The 24,460-nt window shown below is 35.7% G+C and overlaps 1 protein-coding gene across 4 annotated transcripts in view; it reads right to left on the reverse strand.

Annotated features, from left to right (window-relative positions):
• The window catches only part of LOC121479120 (phospholipid scramblase 1-like), a 29,476-nt gene that overhangs the window by 2,866 nt on the left and 2,150 nt on the right, over positions 1-24,460 (reverse strand). For 2 of the 4 annotated variants that reach the window (XM_041734639.1, XM_041734640.1), the window contains exons 2-7: positions 21,727-21,752; positions 18,576-18,656; positions 12,001-12,043; positions 8,944-9,164; positions 7,324-7,485; positions 1,265-1,426 (exon numbers count right to left, since the gene is read on the reverse strand). In XM_041734639.1, the coding sequence (XP_041590573.1) occupies positions 1,265-1,426; positions 7,324-7,485; positions 8,944-9,164; positions 12,001-12,043; positions 18,576-18,656 (669 nt within the window). In that variant the 5' untranslated portion in view covers positions 21,727-21,752. Of the gene's footprint in view, positions 1-1,264; positions 1,427-7,323; positions 7,486-8,943; positions 9,165-12,000; positions 12,044-13,904; positions 14,234-18,575; positions 18,657-21,726; positions 21,753-22,399; positions 22,572-24,460 lie in introns of those variants that run through there. The other 2 variants (XM_041734638.1, XM_041734641.1) reach the window with 2 other exon arrangements.

A 24,460-nucleotide genomic window follows, 5' to 3' on the forward strand; every position in this document is an offset into this window, starting at 1 on the left:
CAATGACCACTCATTGAGCTTTAATGATTATTAACATGGCTAATCTTGGTTCATTAACTACTTAACCCCCTCGATTCCCCTGCCCTCACCCTCATTATTGAAAAGTAAATCCATGATATTATACCATTTTATTCTGAAACACTTCAGTGTGTGCCCCTAAAAATTTGGACTCTTTTGCTTTTATATAAGCCCAGTATTACTAACATTTTTAAAAAGTAATAATTATTAATATCATCAATAGCCAATGTTCAATTTTTTTTGAATTCCTTCTAAATGTCTTTTTATATTTCTGCAATTAGTATCTAAATATGGTCTACAAACTGCAATAAGTTGATGTATCTCTTTTTTTTCCATTATTTTTATCTTAAAAAGATTTCCTGACATTTATTTGTTGAAGTAACTGGATCTTTTTTCTGTGTATTCTCTCATTTTGGAACTGCATCACCATGTCAGTGTTTAAGATTTTCATCCAGTGGTTCCAAACCTTGCTTGCACATTGTAATCACCTGACAGCTTGCAGGCTTGGTCCCAACTGCAGAGATTTTGATTTATTTTCTGGATGTAGTCTTGACATAAGGAGTTTGAAAGGTATCCAGGTATTTCTATTGCAGCTAGGGTTGAAAACTATTACTCTGTCCCATGAGTCATTGGCTTTGGCTGCATATGGAGTTATCTGGGGAGCTATCCAAACTTCTAATTCTGACCTTCTAATTTAGTTAAATTGGGGTACAGCCTGATACTTGGGTTTTTTTAAAGTTTCCTAGCTGATTTAATGTGAAGATAAGTTCAGAACCACTGTTCTATTACATGTAATTCCTCTCAAATGGCAATTCTACCTAATGGCTTAATTGGTTGTTTATTTACTCTTATTGGAATTTACACTCCTGTGTTAGATGATTTAATACTGAATCAGGATGAAAATCTAGTTTTACTGAGTCTAATCCATGTAAGCCCAAATTCAAACTCTTTTCCAAAGCACTGATTTCAACTTTTAAATAAAAACCCCAAAGACCAGGACTCCTCCGTAACATATGAGGTCCTTTTGTTACCATAAGAAACTGCATAGACTTCCCAGAGAAATTAGTCACATGTGAACCCAGAATACCAGGAGAAAATGAAATTTCGGAGCTAGAATTAAATGCAGCCCCTTGGAATAAAACCTATAAATTTAACAAGGTCATTTAAAAATGTACAATTTACTAAATCATTTCAGAATGACACTACATAAAGCCTCTAAACCCAAGATTAGCAAGAATAGACTCACGATGAGGAAACATGCACCGAGCATCACAGCTTTCATTTTCACATCAAGATCTAAAGGGAACTGGATGCCAAAGTTATCAGTATCTGTAAATGCCTCTCTCACCAAACCAGTCCACTGCTTGGAAATCTTGCCAACCACATTTTCTTCATCAAGAGATTTAATCTAAAATGAAAAAAAAAAATACGTTTTTAAAGAATTCTAGAAAACTAGTAACACACTAAAAGTTGAAATAAAATGAAATACCCTATCAAAATTACATGGAATACTTAACTATAAACACATAATATCACTCATTAAATGTATATAGATTCCTGTATCTACTTTTAGATGCATGAAAAAATATATCTGTTTCTTTGTTACAGTGAACTTACATGAAAGTAGTTTTGCCTAAAAATTTAACATTTTCTAGTCTACATTAAGATAGTAACAAATGACCTAAAATAAAATTTAAGTAGGAAAAGATACAAATCTGTTTCTTTGGTGAAATCTCTAGATGCCATGAGGAAGATACTAAACTAACATCCCATTCTATAAGAGATGCACAGAGGGTTTATATAAGCTAAATGTTTAAATATGATGGGAGGGTTTATTACTACCATCAGTAGGAAAATATGAAATGTGAAGAGCCTGGAAAAGAAGACTGGCAGTTTTGAGTACAAGAAAATAGCTAATAAGCAACTTGATGGGGTGCCCCAGGTCAAGGGTTGGGGTAACACTAGACAGTAGGGTGGATGGACAGTCAACAACAAAAAGAAGCATGTATGATAAAAAGAGCTCCAAAGTAAAATTTTTTCTGATTTTACAATTCTGCTTGAGGAAAGCCCAGAGCCATCTTAAAATATTGAACAGATGGTGACTGGACAAATGCACCTCACCAAGTAGGCATGTGTGGGGATGAATGCAGCCCACACTTACCCTGGTACATGCATGTAGAGTTATGTATGTCAAACCAGGAAGAGATGAATCCTTTTCAAGTGTGCACAAGGTACCACAAGTCCTAGCAACAACTACTTAAGCCCTAGCTCAGGTTGAGAAGAGCAAAATAAATGTGAATTAACTGGGGGCATCTGGGTGGCTCAGTCAGTTAAGCATCTGCTTTTGGCCCAGGTCATGATCCCCGCGTCCTAGAAACGAGCCCCATGTCAGGCTCCCTGCTCAGCAGGGGGTCTGCTTTTCTCTCTCCCTCTGCTGCCCCCCACCCCGCTTGTGCGCTCTCACGCTCTCCCTCTGTCAAATAAATAAATAAAATATATTTTTTAAAAATGTGGGGAAACGGAAAACAGTTGACTCATTTTCTTTTGGTGTGGGTGGATGGGTTCTTTAAAAATCTGAAATTAACTTCTAATATAACTATGATAGCAAAGATTACGGTTCAGCAAATATTCATGCACTACCCTCCCCAACCAATTGTAGGTCTTGTATATGCCCCTGTTCATTGATAGGTAGGGTTGGCCATGTGACTTGATTGACCAATGGAATGTTAAGAGATGTGACATGAGTAGAGGCCTAAAACATGGCTAAGTGCTTTGGTCTGGTTGTTGCTCTCCAGTGATCAGACTAGAAATGCATGATCCAGATAGCTGTATTTGCTACTGTTCCAGAATGAACATACCTGGAGTAGATCTGAGACCAACTTACAGCTCAAATCAGAGCCATCTAGTGAAGCTTGGATATATTCCCTGAGACACAACTGACTTGCATATCTATTCACATGAGAATAAATCCCTGTAGTTTTCATCCACTGAGCTTTAGGGGTTGTTATGCAATACTATTGTGGCTAAATAGACTACTACAAATCCCTCTTGCATACCTGTATTTTTTGTTTGTTTTTAAAGATTTATTTATTTGAGAGAGAGAGCATGAGCAGGAGGGGCAGAAGGAGAAGGAGAGAAAATCTCAAGAAGATTCTATGCTGAGCATGGACACAAGGCTGGAACCCAGGACCTTGAGATCATGGCCTGAGCTGAAACAAGAGTTGGAAGCTTAACTGACTGCACCACCTAGGTGCTCTGCATACCTGTGTTTTATATATTAATAGCTGTCATCAGCATTTGAAGCTAGTAATAAAAACCTTATATTTAAAAATTTAGTCATTTTTAATTTCTACAGTGTTTTTTAAATGAAATATACAACAGATAATTTAGCCACCATACTGCTACCACTAGATTTAACAAATACTGGTATTTCTCCTTTTTATTCCTATATAAGAAATAAAAAATTTACCAAAATTTATGGGAGAAGTAGAACATATAGTTTGTTTTAAAAAGGCTCAAAAATGTGAATAATGATTTACAACTGAAAAGCAAATAGGATTAAATCATTTTTAGCCTTAATATTCACAGGGAAGGAAAATCTGATAACAGCAAAAAATGATAAAGAAGATTACTAAGTGGCTGTTTGGCTCTGACTAGCTATAGAATACATCATTAAGTTGCCATAATTGAATCATAAGGCACTGTCGTAAAACAGATTATTCTATCAATGGAATAAGAGAATCTAGAAATATATCCCATTATTTGTGGGAATTTAATGAATGGTATTTCAATTCAGCAAGGAATGACTAATTTATCCAATAAATTGTGATGTTATAGCCATCTAGTCATCTGAAAGAAAAAAATGTTTGATCCTATCTTGTACAAATAAAATTCCTGGTAAGTTAAAGATTGAAGTATAAAAGGATTGAAAAAGGAGTAAATACAATATAACGTTGGGGTAACTTCATCTTAATCAGGACAGGTGAACCAGAAGATATTAAAATAGATATATGTGACTATATGTAACAAATAAAAATGTATACATATGCATACATATATTTATACACACACACACACACACACACACACACACATAAATATATAAGGTCCGCAAAGAAAGAGCAGATTTGTGGAAACTATTTGCAGATCAGAGGACGCATGCAGGGTCCATATCTCCAACATACAAATTACATTTATAAATTGACAAGAAAAAAATAACCCAATAAAAATACAGGCAATGAATAGACAATTCAAAGAGAGCAAACACAGGTAGCTAGTAAACTCAGAGTAAAATGTTCATAATTCCTAATGGTTAGGGAATTACATAGTAGACAGAACCTTCCCCTCCACCACCCACTTGCTGATTTTAGATTTCCTTTTCAGTTTGAAGTTTGCAGTTTAAGTTGTATCTGGGAGTCATTTCTTCTTACTCAGGACTCCTTGTCCTTTTTTAATCTGAGAATCCATGGCATCAAGTCTGCATGATTCTTATCCATTTATCTCTTTGAATATTATCTCAGCACATTCTCTGCATTCGTTTCCCCCCCCCCACCCCTGTAACTGCTCTTTGGCATATGCAAGAGTATTTTATTCTAGCTTTCACATCCCTTTACACTTTTTTGGTCCCCTCAAATTTATCTTTTCCCCTTTCACATTTATTTTTCTCAAATAGATCATCCAATTCATCAATTGCCTCCTCACCTACATCTAATTTTCAGCTCAACCTTCCAATGAGGTTTCATCAATGAGCGTTCCTTATTTCTGGAATTTCTATTTGGTTTGTTTTCAGATTCTCCTGTCCTTTCTTTAATAGTCTTATTCTTCTCTTATGCCCTTCTTTGTTTCTTCTTTAGCCTCTTTAATGTTTATTTAAATATTTCTTATATGACTGATTGCAGACTGTTCTGTTTTATGCAGTTTGTTGGTGGTGGATTAATTCCTAGAACATTTTGTCATTTTTGATCGGTTCATGTGAAGATCAGCTTATTCTATAGGAACAGAAAAAGTTTGGTGATCAATTTTTGGTGATATTCTAACGTGCTTTTGCATTTGATTCTGTCATCTGTATCACCACTCAGAACCAATTTTTATGTTATGAGGTTTTGATCCATAACAGTGGTATGAATTTAGACTTTGGACTCATAAAGGGGACTATAATGTGTTAAGACCTTCATGTTTTTTCCTCCCACCAAAAATTCTGGAAGGAGACAGATTTCCTTATCATCTCCACACTTGTCTTTCTTCTACTACCCTTGGGATAATCTAACGACTTCAACTACGATCTTTATGCTGAAAACATCCCAAACTTTTTCTCTACATACTAAAAATCCAACATAACTCAAATATAAATTAAGAGGTTCTCACAAATCAATTGTTTCTTCTCCAAGATTGTTAACTTGGCTAACTGGCTAATGACATCATTATTCATTCAGTTTTTTTTTTTTTCTTTTCTCTTTTTTTTTTGAGAGAGAGAGGGATTGAAAGAGTAGGGACAGAGAGGGCAGAGAGAAAGGGAGAGAATCTTAAGTGGGCTCCATCTGAAGTGTGGAACCCCCATTATGGGGCTTGATCTCACAACCCTGATATCAGGATCTGATCTGAAATCAAGAGTTAGACACTTTAACTGAGTTACTCAGGTGCCCCTCACTGAGTTTCTTAAACATCAGTTATTAGAACAGTATGACATCAGAATCATCTCCAAATTTTCTTTCATGCTCAACTGACATCAAAGCCATGAATAAATTCCACTTGGCATGCTTATTAAATGTCTCTTATTTATTCCTTTAGAATGGCTCCTGCTGTTTTAGGCCATTATCTCTTTTCTACTAAGTTTCCATACCATTAACACTATGATGGAGTCCATGTCCATAGTGGTTCCTTGTACTGATAATTCCTGCTTTCAAACTTTCCATTATAGCCTACAGAAAATGATTCAAGGGACTACTTTCTTAGTTCCCTCAAAGAGTTTGTTACCTAGTTAGACCATTCTAGATGCGCAGGAGAAGAGTTAACTCATTAACATATAACAGATGCTTTAAGGTATTCACTGAGAAAGGTTGCTGGGAGATTTCTAAATTCCTTAGCATTAAATATAAAAGTTTTGCAATCCAGCTTGACTTGTTACACCAGTACTTAATTTCTGCAAATAAAGTATATGTCAGCAAAAGTTCTATTAATATTCCCTGAGAGAACAATTACCCCTCAGTCCTTTGGGTCTTTCCTGGAATGATGACCTCTCTATAGAGAACTTATTATTATACAAAAACCTATAAAGTCTTTACACATGCAGAGTATACATCACCTCAATTCCCCCTTACGCTATGTATATGCCTTTGTAAGAGTCTTTATAAGTTTCTATTTTATCTATCTTCGTAGAATTGCCTATCTTTCTCCTTCGACTCTGAAGTCACTGAGGGGAGGAAGGATTCATTTTTATATAACCAGGTCTAACAAAGGAATTGAAAATCATATGATTAGAGAAGTCAGGCAGATAGTATAAAATAATGGAGCTGGACAATGGAAACTGTAGGAAGTAAGGGACAGCGGCAGACTTCAAACATCTTATCATAAGGGGGCAGCCCTGCTTAGTTTTAGATTTTTGCCCCTGTTGTGGAAATGTTGGTCCATCTTAACAAATTTTATGATTTTCCATGAGATTAAGTTATAAAATCTCCCTATTTTTACACATTTACAACTCAATAATTTGGGCTACAAGGCTAGGCCATCTATGGGAAAACTGCTATAATGAAATTCCTTCATGTAGTAAATACACAGATATAGTATGGTTTCCAGTCAATAAATTTAACACAAGGATAAAGAGAAGCATAGTTGGGAAGTACATCTTACAGTATGTTTCTTAAAACTCCCTTTGCATAAGTGAGCTTTTTGCAGGAATTCAAAAATGTCATAACTTCTGAAGAGGATCTAGAGCACTGGCAACCTGTACTTCAGACTAAGGAAGAATTCATATGCTTTAGCAATCAGACTTAGATGATGAGGTTCACATTTTATTTTAAATGGATAATATATGGAGTGTCCACACAGAAACCACCATGTTCAAATGTTGGATGTTTTGCTTATTATTCGACTACAAGGCTCTGCTTTTCCTTTTTTAAAAAGTATAATCAACCCTGATGCTTAATCAGAGCATTAACCACCTCCCTGACCAAAGTTAAATATATAAGCACACTGTCTTCCTCTTGAAATATCAGGACACACAAATGTATTCTATTTGTAACATCCTACCAAATTATATTATTCTTGTATGAGGAAAGCAAGACCTGTAAACATTATCACATCTCTTACCTCAAAATCAACATCTGCACAACAGCTGCATACAAGACACGGACCAGTAATTTTTAGCACATCCTCTCTCCTCTCATTTTGAATTGTAAACTTTGGCAGGCATGGATGCCAGGTCTGATTAACATAACCTACAGGTACACCAGGAGGAGCATGGATTTCTATCTACAAAGACAAAAGAATATATATAAATCATAATAATTATAATGTCTAGTAATAACTCATTTATTGAATACTTTCTAAGTGTCAGACACTATTTTAAGCACCACTTAATTCATAACATATCCCTACAAGTTTGGTACAATTATGCCTACTTATAGAGAAAGTAACTGAGGAGCAGAGATGTTAATTAACTTACAGCAGATTCCTAACTACAAAGTAGAAAAGATGAGGTATAAACTTGGGCAGGCTGCATGCATAGTCTTCACTATTAAGATTTGCTCTACTGGCCTTTGTACATTTTTTAATCTCCATATTTATGAAAAATGTCTAAATTGTTAAGGAACTCTTTTCTTAAACCTTTTTAAAAATAGTGGGTTGGATGAAGGAACACAGCTCTGATCAGTGGTGCAATTTCCAAATATGAGTAGCACTGCTGCCAAAATGGAAAAAAAAAATGAAGTGTGGAATCTTGGCTCTGCTACTTAGCTAGGTGACCTTTAAAGAGCCTCAGTGTGCTCATCAGTAAATGACTTCCTAGGTCCATTTTTTACCATCTACTAGCATAATATATAGTTGTAGTATCATCATTATATTGTAGAGCATATTCCATCAAACTCTCAGTTTTCCCTTAGATATTCCTGGATAAATATTACTATATCTAACTTAAATGATATGAAAATAAAATAGTTCACTATGAACGATTTCAGTTATCTTTTAAAAAATACATACAGTATTAGATTTCAAATATTCATGTGCTTGTAACTGCGTCTGTCATGCTAGAACAGCCACCTCTATGGAGTAACTGAGTGACCCTGGCAGGGCTGGTCTCAGGCCAATGAAGATACAGGCAAACATCAACTTCCCTATAAACTCTCTGTGCCCCAGCATTTCCCCTGAAATATATATTCTCTCTTAGTGGGCTGCCAAGTAATATGAAACAGTCTGGTCTTTATGGAGCTAATGGTATACACACAGCTGGTATATACCTCTTACAGGGGGCCCAAATACATTAATAATTTTTAAGAAATATATAAAAACACAGGCATTGAAGTTTTTTTCAGATGTGGGGCCTCTCCTAGGTTCATTCTATAATAGGTTGGCCCAAATTGTAAGATGAACACATGTAGGATATTCTAGCATATTCTCTAGGTTGTCACTGCTCTGGCTTTGGCTAGGCTTTTCGCATTTATTTTAGGTAAGGGATTTGACCAACGTGCCCTACCTTCTCAGATCTCCATGAAGATCAAGAAGCCTGGTCTCAGATCTCTGATCTCAACCCCATGAGACACACTACTCATGGCCATGAGGCTAACTGCTCATTGTTTTTCACCTGCCTTTCTTCTTGGACAATTTATTCTCAAGTATAAACCAATAAGCTTATGGATCAATTTTCCTTTAAATCTCATTTGATTATATAAATTCAATAAAAGGGTAACAATTCTTGCTGAACTACTCACTGACCTCCTGAAGGCAGCAAGGGCAACAACAGCTGCCACACCTTAGTGGTCTCTCCAGAGTTATAACTTCTTGGCCCATATTGTCAAGAATCCTTATGGTAAAAGGCCTAGAAGCCCCACAGCAATTTCGGGTACAGAAATCCGTATCCTCTGCTGCAAAGTAAATCCTCTGTCCAAAGCTGTTCTTAATTTCGTATTTGTTATTAGTTTCAAAACCTGTTATGACTAAAAACATAAGAGAGGGAATCATTATGACCATTATACTAAAAGAATATCGAATCTATCCTAAGATACTATATCCTACCATTTGTAGATCATACTTTAACAAAAAGGAAAGGTGTTTAGAGATGATCTAGATAGAGGATAAAAGATAAAGGGAAAAAAGAAGGAGAAGGTATTAAGGAACAGAGAAATTAAAGTCTCTGTATAAGACAGGGAAAAGAAAACTCCTATCTTCTTAATTCCATAGTCTCATGTCAGAAAGACAGACTGCTTCTGAGGGATGGTACAGTGCTGTAGATGGTCATAGCTTGCTTTGTGCATGCAGAAAATATCCACTTGCTTGGTATAGTTTTCTAATATTCAATTATATAAGGGAATATAGGATGGTTGCTATGTTTATACTCTATGAAATATTCTGTTGAATAAATTGGCTTGAGTTTTTTTATATATAATATTCATGGCTTATGTTTTTGCACTGTGTGATGGTAAGTAATGACAGGGCTTACTCTTAAAGCACACTTGTGCATTAAGAAAGGGAGGGGGTTAAAATGGAGGGAGAATTAGAACATCACATTGGGCCCAGAGCACCCTGGTTTAAGATTTGCTCTACTGGCCTTTGCACATTTTTAAATCTCCATATTTATGAACACTGTCTAAATTGTTAAGGAACTCTTTTCTTAAACCTTTTTAAAAATAGTGGGTTGGATGAAGGAACACAGCTCTGATCAGTGGTGCAATTTCCAAATATGAGTAGCAATGCTGCCAAAATGGAAAAAAAAAAATGGTTTAGCTTAGCGGTAGTTGTTCAGAAGTGGGTGATGGGTATTAGACAATGGGAAGAGGTGCTTGGCAACCAAGGCTGCAACTCAATAGGATATCTAGACCACTGGCATCCTACGTAAATTCTGTACTCTGGAGGAGGCTAATCTTTTCACAAGGGGACAGAGGTATGCTAAATGCTGATGTCCATGTGATATCTTACCAATGGGCTCCTATACTGAATCACACATTGCAAACCTCTCCTTGCTTAGAGCCAGGGGAACATTAACAGTCCTACTAGTCTACATTCCTCATTAATGTGGGTCATGAGATGCCAGAAAGCCACGAATATATAATGAATGATAGAGAGATATGTATGGAGACAAAAAATACTCTCTAATATCTGTGTGGATAGACTTAGTCAGATATAGATGTCCTTCATAAATTCTATGATCATGGCCTCTCTTAAGTATATTAGCTCTGGCTGGCTTCAGCCAGCCTTTGGATTTTTAAAAGAACCACCCTTGACCTCAACATCTGCCAGTCAAGTGTTGTGTAAGAAAAAAATTAAACTGATTCGTAACATGGAATCTGTTATCTAAATGTTTCATTAACTAGCTTAATCTCAAATTCTTCAGCTAGTTTATCTGTAAAATGAGATGAATGGGTTTACACAATCTCTAAGTTACCTTCTAGTTACAAAATGAGAATGAAATAAGACTTCTATGGTCATCATTACTGTCTATAAAGTTTTGAATTGGGAAGTGTGTAAGTGCTTGTCATACACTCAGATGGTAAAAATAAATGGAATAATCTCCATCTCTTTATACTATCATGTTTACAATATATACTTTCATTGAGATGAAGAGAAAAGAAGAAAATTGAAGACATCACTATTAGAAAACTGAAGAATAACTATAAATTTTGAACTTACTTTACCTTTCATGATATGTATAAAACTTACACATTTAAAAACTATAAATGGAGTGCTGTATGATGTACAGTGTCTGGTTTGGTTTGATTTTATGACATCAAAAATAAATTTCTTAAAACATTAAAAAATTCAAAGTACTAATTATCAGCAACAAAGAATGCCTTTCCAGGGAAAACTTAGTATTAACAAACTAAAAACACGCACATTATAAATATCTAACAATGTACATTATAAGCAATTTATTACTTTTTCCTTTTTTTTCATTATAAGCAATTTAAATAAAACAGGCAAAACTAAATCTATTATTCTGCTCTTACTATTCATAGTTATAATTTCTACCATAGGAAACGAACTTGGCAGAGAGATGAAGGACTTAACAGATATATTATAAACTCTAGCTGAGCGTTCATTAGTCTTTATATCTAGAAGAAAGACACCATGGTTCATGAATCCATCTAGGTTCTCTTTCCCTTGGTAAGAGTCTTGAAGCATCTGGTGGCTTCTTAAGTTTACCTTGCACCTCAGGAGTGCTGTACCCAAGGAAATATTTATTTGCCAGTCACATGAGCAGGAGTGCTCTTTTAAGAAGCCAGGCCTCCAAGGCTACTGATCAGCATCCTCCAACAATGCATTAGCCCTGCACCCAAGGTGATAATCCACAGCCCACAGAACAAAGGTCTTACAAGGTTCATATGAACTCCTGATAAAAATTATTGGCAAGAATACATTTTCCAAAACATACCCATCAAAACTGAAGGACTTTCCTGGCTTTAGAAATGTACCAAGGTAACTGAACTAGTGCATATGGTTCTGTGTCAGCATCAAGATCATGTCAGGCTGGAGAAAACAGCTGAAATGATTTCTAGAGAGAAGTGGGAGCAAAAGTAACTTTTGATGGGCTTCCTTCTAAGTTGGCATGAGGATGGATGCTCAGAATAATGGTGTTTTACAAGTTGACTTCTAATTTCCAGAAATGTGCCACTGATAATTGCCATCATTTCATTATCATGAAGAAAGACATTTGTAAATAATCAGATTTAACTGTTCCACATCAGTGAAAGTGTTATATTTGTGGTTGCTGATATGCTTTTATCTGTAAAAACATCTTCTCTTTCTAGAAATATGGTCAATAAAATGAATACATACCTTCCAGAAGCTCAATTTGCTGATGAATCAGTATCTGATCTATCTATTATAGTAAAAAAAAGACAATATTTTCATTCTTTTTACACCAACAAAATTAATATTTGTGTTTTCTATTTTAAGGAACATATATAATAGTCAATATTTATCAATATTTAATATCATGTCTTACTTCTAAACTTTTATACCTAAAGGTATAAAATTAAAGTTAATAGATCTTTAATTAAAAACAATCTACTGGGGTACCTGGGTGGCTCAATTGGTTAAGTGGCTGGTTTTGGCTCAGGTCATGATCTCAGGGTCCTGGGATCAGCCGGGAGTTGGGCTCCCGACTCAGTGGGGAGTCTGCTTCTCCCTTTCCCTCCACCCCTCCCTGCCGTTTTTGCGTGCATGCACATGCATGCATGCTCTCTGTTTCTCAAATAAAATCTTTAAAAAAGAAAAAGAAAAACAACCTATTGAATGTGTTCACTATTAATGTGGGCAAATTCAAGTCAAATAAAATTGACTTACACTGGAATCCCTCTAAAAATTAAAAAAAAAAAAAGTTCCTTCTTGAAAAGACTTAAGAAATATTAAGACTCCTTATCCATTTAAAGAGCTTCTTTCCAAATTTAAAAAACAAATTTGAAGTGTGCTTGATATCATCTTTTGGAGCAGGTAATAACTTCCCCTATATATTTTGTAAGGCCTTGATTTTTAAAAAGAATCTGTTTAAGGTATTTCTTGGATTGTATGAACTACTAATAGCTCTTACAACACCCAAGTGCATTGGGGGAAATTAAATTAGTACAGAGAGTAAAAGAGAGCCAATTAATTTACTTAAAACTGGTTAGTTATTGCAGGAATAGTTGTTTATAGATTAGACACAAATAATTTCGTATTCCCAGTTTTCTTTTTTGTTTTATTATTTTTTTATTTTTTTTATTTTTATTTTTATTTTTTTAATTTTTAATTTTTTTTTTTATATTCCCAGTTTTCATACCAGATTTCCAACACTAAGCAAATACTAACCTTCACATTGCTAGGATATGGACAAGGATAAAAAAAGGATTTTTTTCCCTCACTGGTGGTGTTAATAAAATTGGTTCTTCCAAAGGACAAAGCATCATAAAATATAGTTTTATTAATTATAACAAAAAGTGAATCATGTTATACAGAAAATATTAACTCTCAGTTTTTGGTACCACTTATTGATATCAACACTAAATTTTTTAAAAAGATTTTTTTTGTTTATTTATGAGAGAGAGAGTGCACAAGCTGCAGGGAGGGGCAGAGAAAGGAGAAGCAGACTCTGCTGAGCAGGGAGTTTGACTCTGGGTTCAATCCCAGGAACCTGGGATAATGACCTGAGCAGAAGGCAGACACTTAACCAACTGAGCCACCCAGACACCTTGACACTCAGCACTAAATTTAGTTTAATGTTTCTATTTACCTCTCAGGAAGTTATTCGGTGTTGAGATTAAAGAACGAGATCTAGAACCAAGTTTCCAGAATTAAGAAGCCATTCCTTAGTGTTCTGACCCTGAGTCAATTATATAATCTCTCTGGACCTCAGTTTCCTCTTCTGTAAAATGATGATAATTATAGCACTTATGTATCATAGAGCTTCTAAAGGATTAGATAAGTTAATGCGTGTGTTATACTTAGGAACAAACTGGAAAATAGTGCTTAAAGTTTGCTATTGACCATTGCCACAGAGTATATCCAAAATCATAGAAAACACAATTTCATGAGACATTTATATTTTGCTTTGAAAGTAAACTTGACCTAGAAGATGTAGTAATTTGTTAGTGTAAAATGTTTTACCATTTCAGACTATTCTGAATTAGTCATTTGTTAATTTCATTAAGCAAACGATATGCACAATTTTATTTTTTATGAGTGTTTCACTTATTTAGAATTACCTGACTTAAATATTCCAATCCAGGTGGACAGTCTAATGGAGGTGGTGGTGCTGGCATCCATGGTACCCCTGCAGGTCCACCTGGCTGATTATACACTGGCTGGTGTTGGACAGGAAAGCCTACTGGGCCAGCACCTAAATAATCAGCTGGTGGAATTGAGTAGCCAGCCTGAGGGCCAGGATAGCCAGGCTGGGGGCCGGGATAGCCAGCCTGAGGGCCAGGATAGCCAGGCTGGGGGCCGGGATAGCCAACCTGAGGGCCAGGATAGCCAACCTGAGGGCCAGGATAGCCAACCTGAGGGCCAGGGTAGCCCATATGTCCTGGAGGCCCTGAAATATAAACAAGTAAAATAATTTGTAACTGCACAGAAAATTTGAAACATGAATTCTTTTGGGATTACTCCTAAAACTCTACAAACTAAAATTTCAACTCAGAAATCCTGTTTTTATGAAGCTTAAAGGTTGTGTTTTTATCTTTCAGCGATTTTTCAATGAAATATTTGTGGTTTCATATCCACTCCTATACGGCTCGGGGCTGGGAGTAGGATTGGCCCAAGCCTTATCCACCACTCAAAACTCAGTTGAAAATAGTCTTGAAAACTAGGAAAGTGACAGGAAATCAACAATGATCGAGAGTCACCTACATAAAGATTCTGGAATGCCCTAATAGAAAAGAGAGATGGCACAGAGTAAAAGGCCCAAAAAGGCTTGGAATCAGCATTTCTGAAACCAAAGTATTGTATAAAAATATGATAATTCTGGAACTGTAGGAAACAGTATCTCCTTTATGTATAGAACTAGGGGTGGTTTTGCCCCCTCAAAGAATATGTGGCAAAGTTTGGGTATATTTTTGGTTGTTTCAGCTGGAATGGAGGGTGATACTGGCATCTGGTAAACAGAGGCCAGTGATGCTGCTAAATACTTCCTGAAATGCTAGAATAGTACCCTGAAAAATAGAAAGAGTTATTCATCCCCAAATATTATAGTGCTGCCGTTGAGAAACCTTGGCATAAAGGTAAAAGCATGTCGTTACTTCCAATATTGTCCAGATGCTTATCTGGGTGAACAATCAGCCTGAAATTTTCAGGCATGGTACATTCCTATCCTAAAACCTCCTACATGAAAAAATCATCCAGTATGATGATTACAAATTTAAATTTTATAATTTACAGCACTCTGAAAAATATAATTTGAGAACTAAGGAAGATAAAAAGTTACAATAGGCAATCTTCTCTTAAGTATTTAAGAAGCACAGGAGAGGAAGAAATTTAATAAGCGTATATTCTGTATTCCATGTGAATTTGTGATTGCAAAGAAACTTCATAAGCTTCCATGAGTAGTCCACAGAGTAGCAATCCCACAGGAACGGAATATAATTTCAAAGGAATGTGTTCCATAATATTTTAACAGGAAAGGCTATATAAAATTTAATACTTAGATTATGTAATTTATAAGTACTTAAAAAATCACTGAGGCAAAATACTTTTTTTATAAAAACTATATTTAAAATATGTTAGTATGAGATTTAGTCTCTTCTAAATCTTTTTAATGGTCTCTTCTAAATCTTTTTAATCTCTTTAAGATTTAAAAATCTTTTTTAATCTTTTAGCCATTAAAATATTTGGAAGAGACTAAATCTCATACTAACATCGTTTAAATATAGTTTTTATAATTCATTCCTTCTTACAATAAATATTTACCAACATTCTACAATGTGACTGGCTCTGTTCTAGAATCAGAGGACACAGCTATCAATAAGGCAACCTGCCCTCAGGAAGCTTACAGGCAACTTTTGGGAAAGGGAAAATAAATTCTTTGATTTAAAAGATTTCAGATTGAACTCACAGAGAAAATGCATGGTGGAGAGGGAAAGGTATCAATTCGTTACATTAGATAGAAAAAAAATTTCTGTTGAGATCTAAAATATGAGAACAGAAAAGCTCTGTGTAAAGATCTGGCAAGAAATGTTCAGGAGGAAGGAAAACCAAATGCAAAATTCTTCTACTTAGGAATGAATTTGGCATGTTTGAGAAAAAGAAAAACCTCATAAGGGAGAGAGGAAGAGTAGAAACTGTGGTCAGTGAAGAAACAGCAGCTCATCGAGGAACTTCATAAGGAGTTTAGATTTTATTCCAAGTGTGCTGGACAGGCCTTTGAGGATTTTAAGCAGACAAGTGAGCTCCATAATCTGATTTATATCTTACAAAGTTTATAGGAGTGCTGAGCACTGGGATTTAAAATGAGAAATGCAGATGGAATCCCTGCCCTCATTGCCTTGTGGGGAAGATAACTTTATACTTTATCCTTTTACTCCAGGGAGCCACAACACCAGTATGACCAATTTATTAACTATGGTTGAAGACAAGCTCTTTGAAAGAAGGGCCCAGATTTTTATGACTATAAATGCCAAAGGAACGTGTTGGGATGGGGAGAGAGAAAAGGAAGAGTTAGGACAGCTTCCCTGAGGACCTCCTTTCAGCTGAGATGTAAAGGATGCGGAGGAGTTGAGTAGACCAGGGGGCACAAGGAAAATGTTTCAGAGAGAAGCCCTGGGTTAGTAACAGGGTGTCTACTAATCTTTAGAAAGGCACATGGACTTGAATAGCAGAGACTCAGGCTTAAGAGACAGTTAAAGAGAATGCACGGGAGCCTTCAGGTCTAGTGAACCAAAATAAGCATTTTGGTCTTTATCCTAAAAGCAAGGAAAAGCCAATGATGTACACATTGAATGCTATCTGTAATATGAACAGGTAAGCGTTTTTAAAGATCACTGGGTACAATGCAAAGATCAGACCACAAGCAAATCAATGGGGATATATGAGTTAATAGGTTACGTTATTAGCATTATTTCAATCTTCTCAAGACTCCTAGAGAGTGGATAGTTGATTATTTCCCAAGTTAATGGATTAAGCATACAGAACTACCTGAAATTTGTAAAAATACAAATATTTTTATTTGTATAAAGTCCAATTGATTTAATGTATTATTAGTAGAATAGTCAACAAATATTTGTCACTTATTATTTGTAAATCATTGTACTAGGCATTTTACATATGTTTTCATTTAATCTCCAAACAAAACTGAATTGGAAAATATTATCCCCATTTTATAGATAAGAACAGAGGCTTGGAGGTACAGCAACTTATTTGAACCATCGGACAACTATCAAGTACAGAAGCCATAACCCAAAGCCTGATACAGCCTCTCTATGCTTTTTCCCACCTGAATAATGGGGATAATTGATAGTATTTGCCTCATAAGCTTGAGAATTAAATGAGTTATCACACATGATGCACAGTAAAGTCTCATTTTTAAACTATCACTACATCATTATCATATTAAGACCTGTACTATATATGTGGCCTTGGACTTGAGAAATAAAATTAAGCTATTTTTCTCATAAGCTTCCAAGTCTGATTATAACTGAATTTAATTATGTATCACCTACTTTTAATTAGCTGTGAGGTGGATTAAATCATTCTCCAAGTGCCTTGGATGAATATTGCAGCTTGCTAATGATTTTTCAAACAATCATCATATAAGAATTCAGAGCAGTAGTTCTTAGCTCTGGTGGTTGCACATTAGAATTACCTGGGGAATTAAAAATATTACTAATCCCTGGGTCCTACTACCTGAGCTTTTTAAATTTTTCTGGGATGATGCCCTGGTACAGTGTTTTTAAGAACATCCACATAATATTTCAGTGCAGGCCCCCTTGAGAACTATAACCTTAGAGATTTTCTAGTTCACATCCTTATAACTAACTGCAAACATCTGAATGAGATCCAGGCCCTACTGGGAAATTTCTGTCTAGACAATTCAATTCTCAAGCAGATTTATTTGCTCAGAGCAGAAAACAAAATGGATATGCCCTGCTGCCCAAACCGGATTCCTTTTGGTCCTAACTAAATCTTCAGAATGGTCTCTCAAGGTGGGAGTAGTCGGACTACCTGCAAATCTGGGTGCACCATGAACTGCCATTTAGAAAAGTTCCAGTTATTTTGATAACTGCATTTGACTAAATAAAAATCTCTGAAGTCTCCTATTCATTGGTTCAAAGGGAAAAAAGGTACTGCCTTGTATGGAGTGATATGACTCAACTGCTTTTCTTAGATGAAGGCATGAGTTAGGATGTATATAAATGCAAAGCTCTCATATATGTTATGGAATGAAAATGAAAATGATACCCAGGAAGCTACATTTTTATTACTTAGGGTTTCCAGTTTTAAGTAGTCATCTCTTTTCTGTGACTCTCACTATACACAATTACCCTTGGCTAATATCTGACTCAAAAATACTGGGGATAAATGTCCTAAATGTGTTTCAGAACAGGTGGAGAATCAATTAAATCTTTTATTTAAAATGTCTATTTTGGGGTTTATGTGCAAACTTTATTTATTTTTTTTTATGTGCAAACTTTATTTGCTAAATTTTTATTGACTCTACATCTTTACTATCCTGTATAAGTAAAAATTACTTTTATGATATTTATGGTAATACATAGTCAAGCCAAAAAAATCAACAATAGGCTTCCAATTTCATTATTGCACTTTTAGTAAGAGACACTACCAAAACACACACAGAGACAGGCAGACACACACATACGTACACTTTAGGGGAATAACAATAATTTAAAATTTGGGGGATTTTATTCTTTAAATAAATATTTTACCTTGGAATGCTGCTGAAGGATATTCAGGGGGATGTCCAGATGGTAGATTTGTTCCTGGATGAGGAGCATCCATTTGCCCATCTGCAATACAGGGGCGGGTAAACATCTATCTACTTTAATAAAATATATATCAGAAAGAAAATTACATTATCCTTAGAAAGAAAAATACATTGTCTTTAGATAATTTTCATTTACACGATCTTGTGCTGACTAAAATTGATAAAGTGAATTCTTCACTCAACACAAGCTATGCTTGCTTTCAGACTTAATTTTTAGTAGAATCCTGTTTCAAAGAAATTCTTTTTCAGATAAAATGAGCTGAGTTACTGGGACTGAATTTCTAGTTTTCTAATATGCCTGATTAATGTTTACTTCTATATTTTGATTCTGTTGGTATTAGGAAAACAGTGTTTTATTTATTTATTTAAAAGATATATTTATTTATTTATATTTATGATAGACACAGAGAGAGAGAGAGAGAGAGAGAGAAAGAGGCAGAGACACAGGAGGAGGAGAAGCAGGCTCCATGCCGGGACTCCAGGATCGTGCCCTGGGCCAAAGGCAGGCGCCAAACCACTGAGCCACCCAGGGATCCCCCGGAAAACAGTGTTTTAAAACCACATACAGACTGTGAAGAAAGATGTAGAGATCATAATGGAAAGGTTACGGATAATTTCAAAGATATCTATAATTATTGCTAGAAGAATTATTTTTAAAATATGTAATATAGTTAAAAAATATGTAATATAATGCACACATTTCAGTATTTAAATGTCCTTTTTATGCTTACTCTGCAACTACCCCAATAAGGTTGAACCATAGGAAATTCCTAATATTCGACTAATTTTGACCTACAAAAATCATAACTGACTGAATTACAATAAACTAGCATATTAAACTTTGTTGAATATTTTTAATATTCAATGACCTTCTAGTTCTTCATATTTGTGCTTTCTAGTCACTCATATAGTAGCTACCCTAGTCAGACAATAAATATTTGTTGAGCACCTCCTATATTGCCTCTGAGTTGAGCTCTGAGGCTATACTGGCTCTGTCTTCATGCAATTTATGGTCTAGTGGACACTACACTTATACCACCTTCTCTTCTGTTCCACTATGGCTTGCTAACTATAAATTCAAAATAGTTTCCTATTGAATGATGAGGGCATGACATTAATACAGAAGAAAAAGTCAAAATCTGATATATTTTCTATATACTTTTTTTTTTTTTTTAACCATAGGCCTTCAAAGACCACTCAACTCATGTGGTTTCAGTAGGAAAGCTGGATTGTGAGCCACCCTCCTCCTCCATTCAATTGGCTTCCTAATAACTTCAACAGAATGGAGTCTATGGAGACTGCAAATTCAGGTAATTAACAAAGAATCCTCTACTTCCTCCAGGGCTTTTCCCTGAACAGATAGTGTAACATACCCTGATTTATTACAGATCTCTGAAATACAAGTCACTCCATTCCAACCATTCCTTTGTTTGTTGGCTTTGAGTAGGGGGGCCTATCTCCTAGTTCTCTAGCTCTCGAGGCCCTGCCCACAGCCCCACTCCCAACCTGAGTTGAATCACACTGACCAGATCTCAAGAAAACACACTGCAAGTCTGACTAACAGACCTGCTCTTGAATGAAATGTCACATTTTGGCACCTCTTGCTGGGTACTATTGTTTGAGCAATAGTCACTGCATATACCTATCTAGGAGCTGATAGATTCAAGAAATTAGAAGCTCCTAATCTCTGGGGTTTGGGTTCCAGAGTATGATCCTAGTTTTAGGAATTTCAGCAGGAATTCATATAAAAGGAAAACAAGCAAACGGGGGAGTGGTCAAATAGACCAAAGAGCATATGAATGATGAATGGATTTCTGCATTTATGAAGTAGAACTTAAAATAATTCATAGATATCATAGGACTGTCATATTATCATAAACAAACTTTATTTTTACTTCTCTATATATTTATTCCTATTTACATACATTTACACACACAATTATATATATGAAGATGAAGTGTTAAAAGGTGACTGTGACCTTGGCCAAAAGAACCTTTCTAAAGTGATCTGAAGCATCCTAATGCTTGCGGCAAATATAACAGTGCAATATTGTATCAATTTGCATTTAAAAAGCCTGAGTTTTGTAAGTAAATTAATATAGCAAACATTAAGAGAAGATCATGAAACTTCATGAAGGAAAGCTGAGGTTTCTAGTTGTACAGAGTATCTAATATATGTAGCAAGGCTGACACTGTGGTGAAAGACAAATGTCTCTTTTGTATCTAAACAAAAATAAAAAGAATATAAATCTTCTCACAAAACAGCATTTTTTTCTTCATATCATTCCCTATATGTATTGTTTTACTCTTCAGAACTTTATATTTTAAAAAAAGACAAAGTCTTTTATTATATGCTTGGTCAATGCCCATCTGCTTTAGAATTTTTTTAAATATTTTATTTATTTATTTATTTATTTATTTATTTATTTATTTATTTATTTATTTTAGAGATAGAGTGAAAGAGGGGGGGTGGGGACAGCAGAGGGAGGAGGACAAGCAGACTCCATGCTGAGCACAGAGCCCACTTATCCGATGACTCTGAGATCATGACCTGAGCCAAAATCCAGAGTTTGCTGCTTAACTAACTGTGCCACCAAGGAGCCCTTAGTATTCTCTTGGCAGAAAAAAGCCAGAGTATAATGATTAGTATTTATTTAAACCTGTTCACATGTGTATGTTATCAAATATATAGCAGGCTATATCTGAAGATTTTATTACAATGGACTGACATATTAAATTTATTATCTGTTAATTTAATGAGTTGAATAATGTTTATGTGTAGAAAATGCACATAAAGAGGGAAAACCTGATATAGGTAGAATATAATACGAATTATATAACATATTTCCCAGCAAGACTAAAATTCCTTAGGCTTACCTAAGACTTTTTATTTTTACAGAAAAAAATTAGTAGTAGTGGATATATGTGTACTTTGTCTCTACAGTCAAAGCAATGAACTAGAATTTGGGTTCTGGAGCATAAACAAAACAAAGCAAATTATATCCTTTGAAACTGAATAAAACATTATGACAAAGAACATATTAACAACAATTTAACATTATAAAATGAAAGTAAACACTTAAATCACTTACTTTGTTTTTCCATGGTTTAAAGAGTTCTGAAAAAGAAGACCTGATATTACTACATTGTCTAAAACTTATAGGTTAAATATGACTGTTGAAACAAGATATTCTGAAACTATACACACACATAGGATATTCTTCTATTCATCTAATCTACCAGAAACAGTCATTTAAACCCTTTGACCTTGATCCCATTCCCCGCTGATGTGGTTTTGACTACAACTTACAAAGTTGTGGGTTCCCCCCAGGATCATGGACATTTCCTACAAACCTTTGGGAGGAGAGGGTCCTATGAGGCAGAAAGCCAAAAGGAAAACACTGTGATCTTAAGACGACACATTGCAACTCAGTTAAGAACTGGAGCCTTCCAATCTCCACAAAAGAAGTGTGTGATCCAGCACCCAGCCTTAGGGCTGGACTCTAGACGTGAAGTTAGCTATCAGATCACACTACTGCAAATGGCTCTGGATTCCAGGTTCTGTGGGTATATCCTTCCCAATTTGAGCAGTAAATCTTAAAAGGCCTGACCCTTTGTTCTATGTTTCAAGATATACTTTTAGCCAGAGAACCCACTCTCAGGTGTTGCATAGTTGTAGCGCCATGACAATCCAACCAAAACTTTGTGTTTGGTTATTTCTACAGAAAATAACAATTAAAAAAAAAATGCTCTCAGCATTTCTACCTTCCAGTTCCTTGATCCCTTTTTCCCTGATTTCTCCACTTTAAATCCCAACCCCTGGGCAGCCCCGGTGGCCCAGCGGTTTGGCGCTGCCTTCAGCCCAGGAAGACTGAGATGGAAGATCTGATCCTGGAGACCCGGGATCGAGTCCCACGTCGGGCTCCCTGCATGCAGCCTGCTTCTCCCTCTGCCTGTGTCTCTGCCTCTCTCTCTCTCTCTCTCTGTCTGTCATGAATAAATAAATAAAATCTTAAAAAAAAATCCCAACCCCCTTTATGCCTACTAATTACATTTAACCCGGGCAAAACTTCTTGTCTAGAGATCCAAGGAAAGGAAACTCAACAGACTCTAACACAGAGCTTGTTTGTCCTGCTGTGCTCTTTTCTTTCCTATGTGGTTATATTATTTTGAATCTTAAAGTATAGATTTGTGAGAATGATTCCCAGCAAAACTGCTGCTGAACAAAATCTGGGTCCTCACTGTGCTGTAGGTTTTAGAATTTTTGCAATTAAGCAAAAAATTAAGCCTAAATTCTGGTACAAAATGTTAAGGGACAGTCGTGCCTGTATTTGTGCCTGTAGAATAAAGATGATACTCACCATGTCACCCTGTCTAGTCTTGTTTGCTGTTTCAGAGATCTTTTGATTTTGTCAAACTTAAGGGTCTATTAACAAGAGGTAATGTCACTCAGTTTTGGGAATGAGTAAGGCAGAGTCCTGGGTGAATTAATTAATTAGCATGATAAATTTTTAATAATGCCCCCACGACTTTTAATAAGAAACAAGTCCTAGAAAAACTTCCAAGGAAAAGAACATCATATTTATACTATACTAAAAGAAAAAAAAAATCTAAGGAAGTCATATATATTGTACCACTGGAATCTTAATTACTTCAGGACAAATATATAAATTCAAACTATAATCTGAATACTATACCCTTCTTCCTTTATTTAAAAAAGATTTTATTTATTTATTCACGAGAGAGAGAGAGAGAGAGAGAGAGAGAGAGGCAGAGACACAGGCAGAGGGAGAAGCAGGCTCCATGCAGGGAGCCCGACATGGGACTCAATCCTGAGTGTCCAGGATCACACCCTGGGCTGAAGGCACTAAACTGCTGAGCCACCTGGGCTGCCCTATACCCTTCTTCCTAATTCAGTTAAATGAGAGATTAGTGCATCATATACTATATTCATGTAAGTATATTTCTGGTAAAATTATTCCATCAGATACCATAAGACCCATTGCTGCTCTGGGCTCTTTGAAAATTATAAACCTCTTCCATCAGGGAAGAGAAATAATGCAGGTGACATCAATCATGGCTCCAGAACTCATATTACAGTGAAATCCTTGACCCATCTCTTGGGGGTCCTGAAGTTTCTCTTATTGCTTTCAAAAAAATATTAATGTACAATCTGGAACCCAAAGGAAGCATCCCTAGTTTTGATAGCTCCTAAGACTAGTATGCCTATAAACCAGGCATAACCTATATTTGAATCATCGATCCATGTTTACTTCTTAATTGTTTAACAACAAATCAGTTAACATTTTTCTGAGGCCCACGATGTGGATATACGTTCTGAATTATTTTAGCAAATAAAGACAATGACAGAACTCTTTGTCCCTAACCTGCTTTGAATCTGAGAGCCAAAGGCTGTCTAAAATCAACTAGGCCATGGATGGGGGTTGGGGAAGTGAAGCATTGCGGAGGCAACTGGCACAAGTCCTGTGGCTAGAGGGAGATTGACTAATTCAAGGAAATGAAAGGTTTGTGGATTACAGGAAAAAAAAAAAAAAAAAGAGGGCGAGAGATCAGAAAAAAGAATAGAGAAGTGTAGGACAGTTCTAACGTAGTTTCTCTCTACCTGCGTTCTATGCTCTCAAAGGCCAGAGTATGGACTGTCTTGTGCAGGACAAGGCACTTAACTGGTGCTTGCTGACTGAACAAGATGTGTAGGGTTTTATTTCCCTCCTTTCCCATAAAGAACAGCTCCCGTACAAATGTGAAGGCTGCTTTGTCTCAGATTCAGCCACTTATTTATTTTACATGCACCTTTTCTATCCAACT

This window comes from Vulpes lagopus, chromosome 19, assembly GCF_018345385.1.
Source record: "Vulpes lagopus strain Blue_001 chromosome 19, ASM1834538v1, whole genome shotgun sequence".
NCBI classification, from domain to species: Eukaryota; Metazoa; Chordata; class Mammalia; order Carnivora; family Canidae; genus Vulpes; species Vulpes lagopus.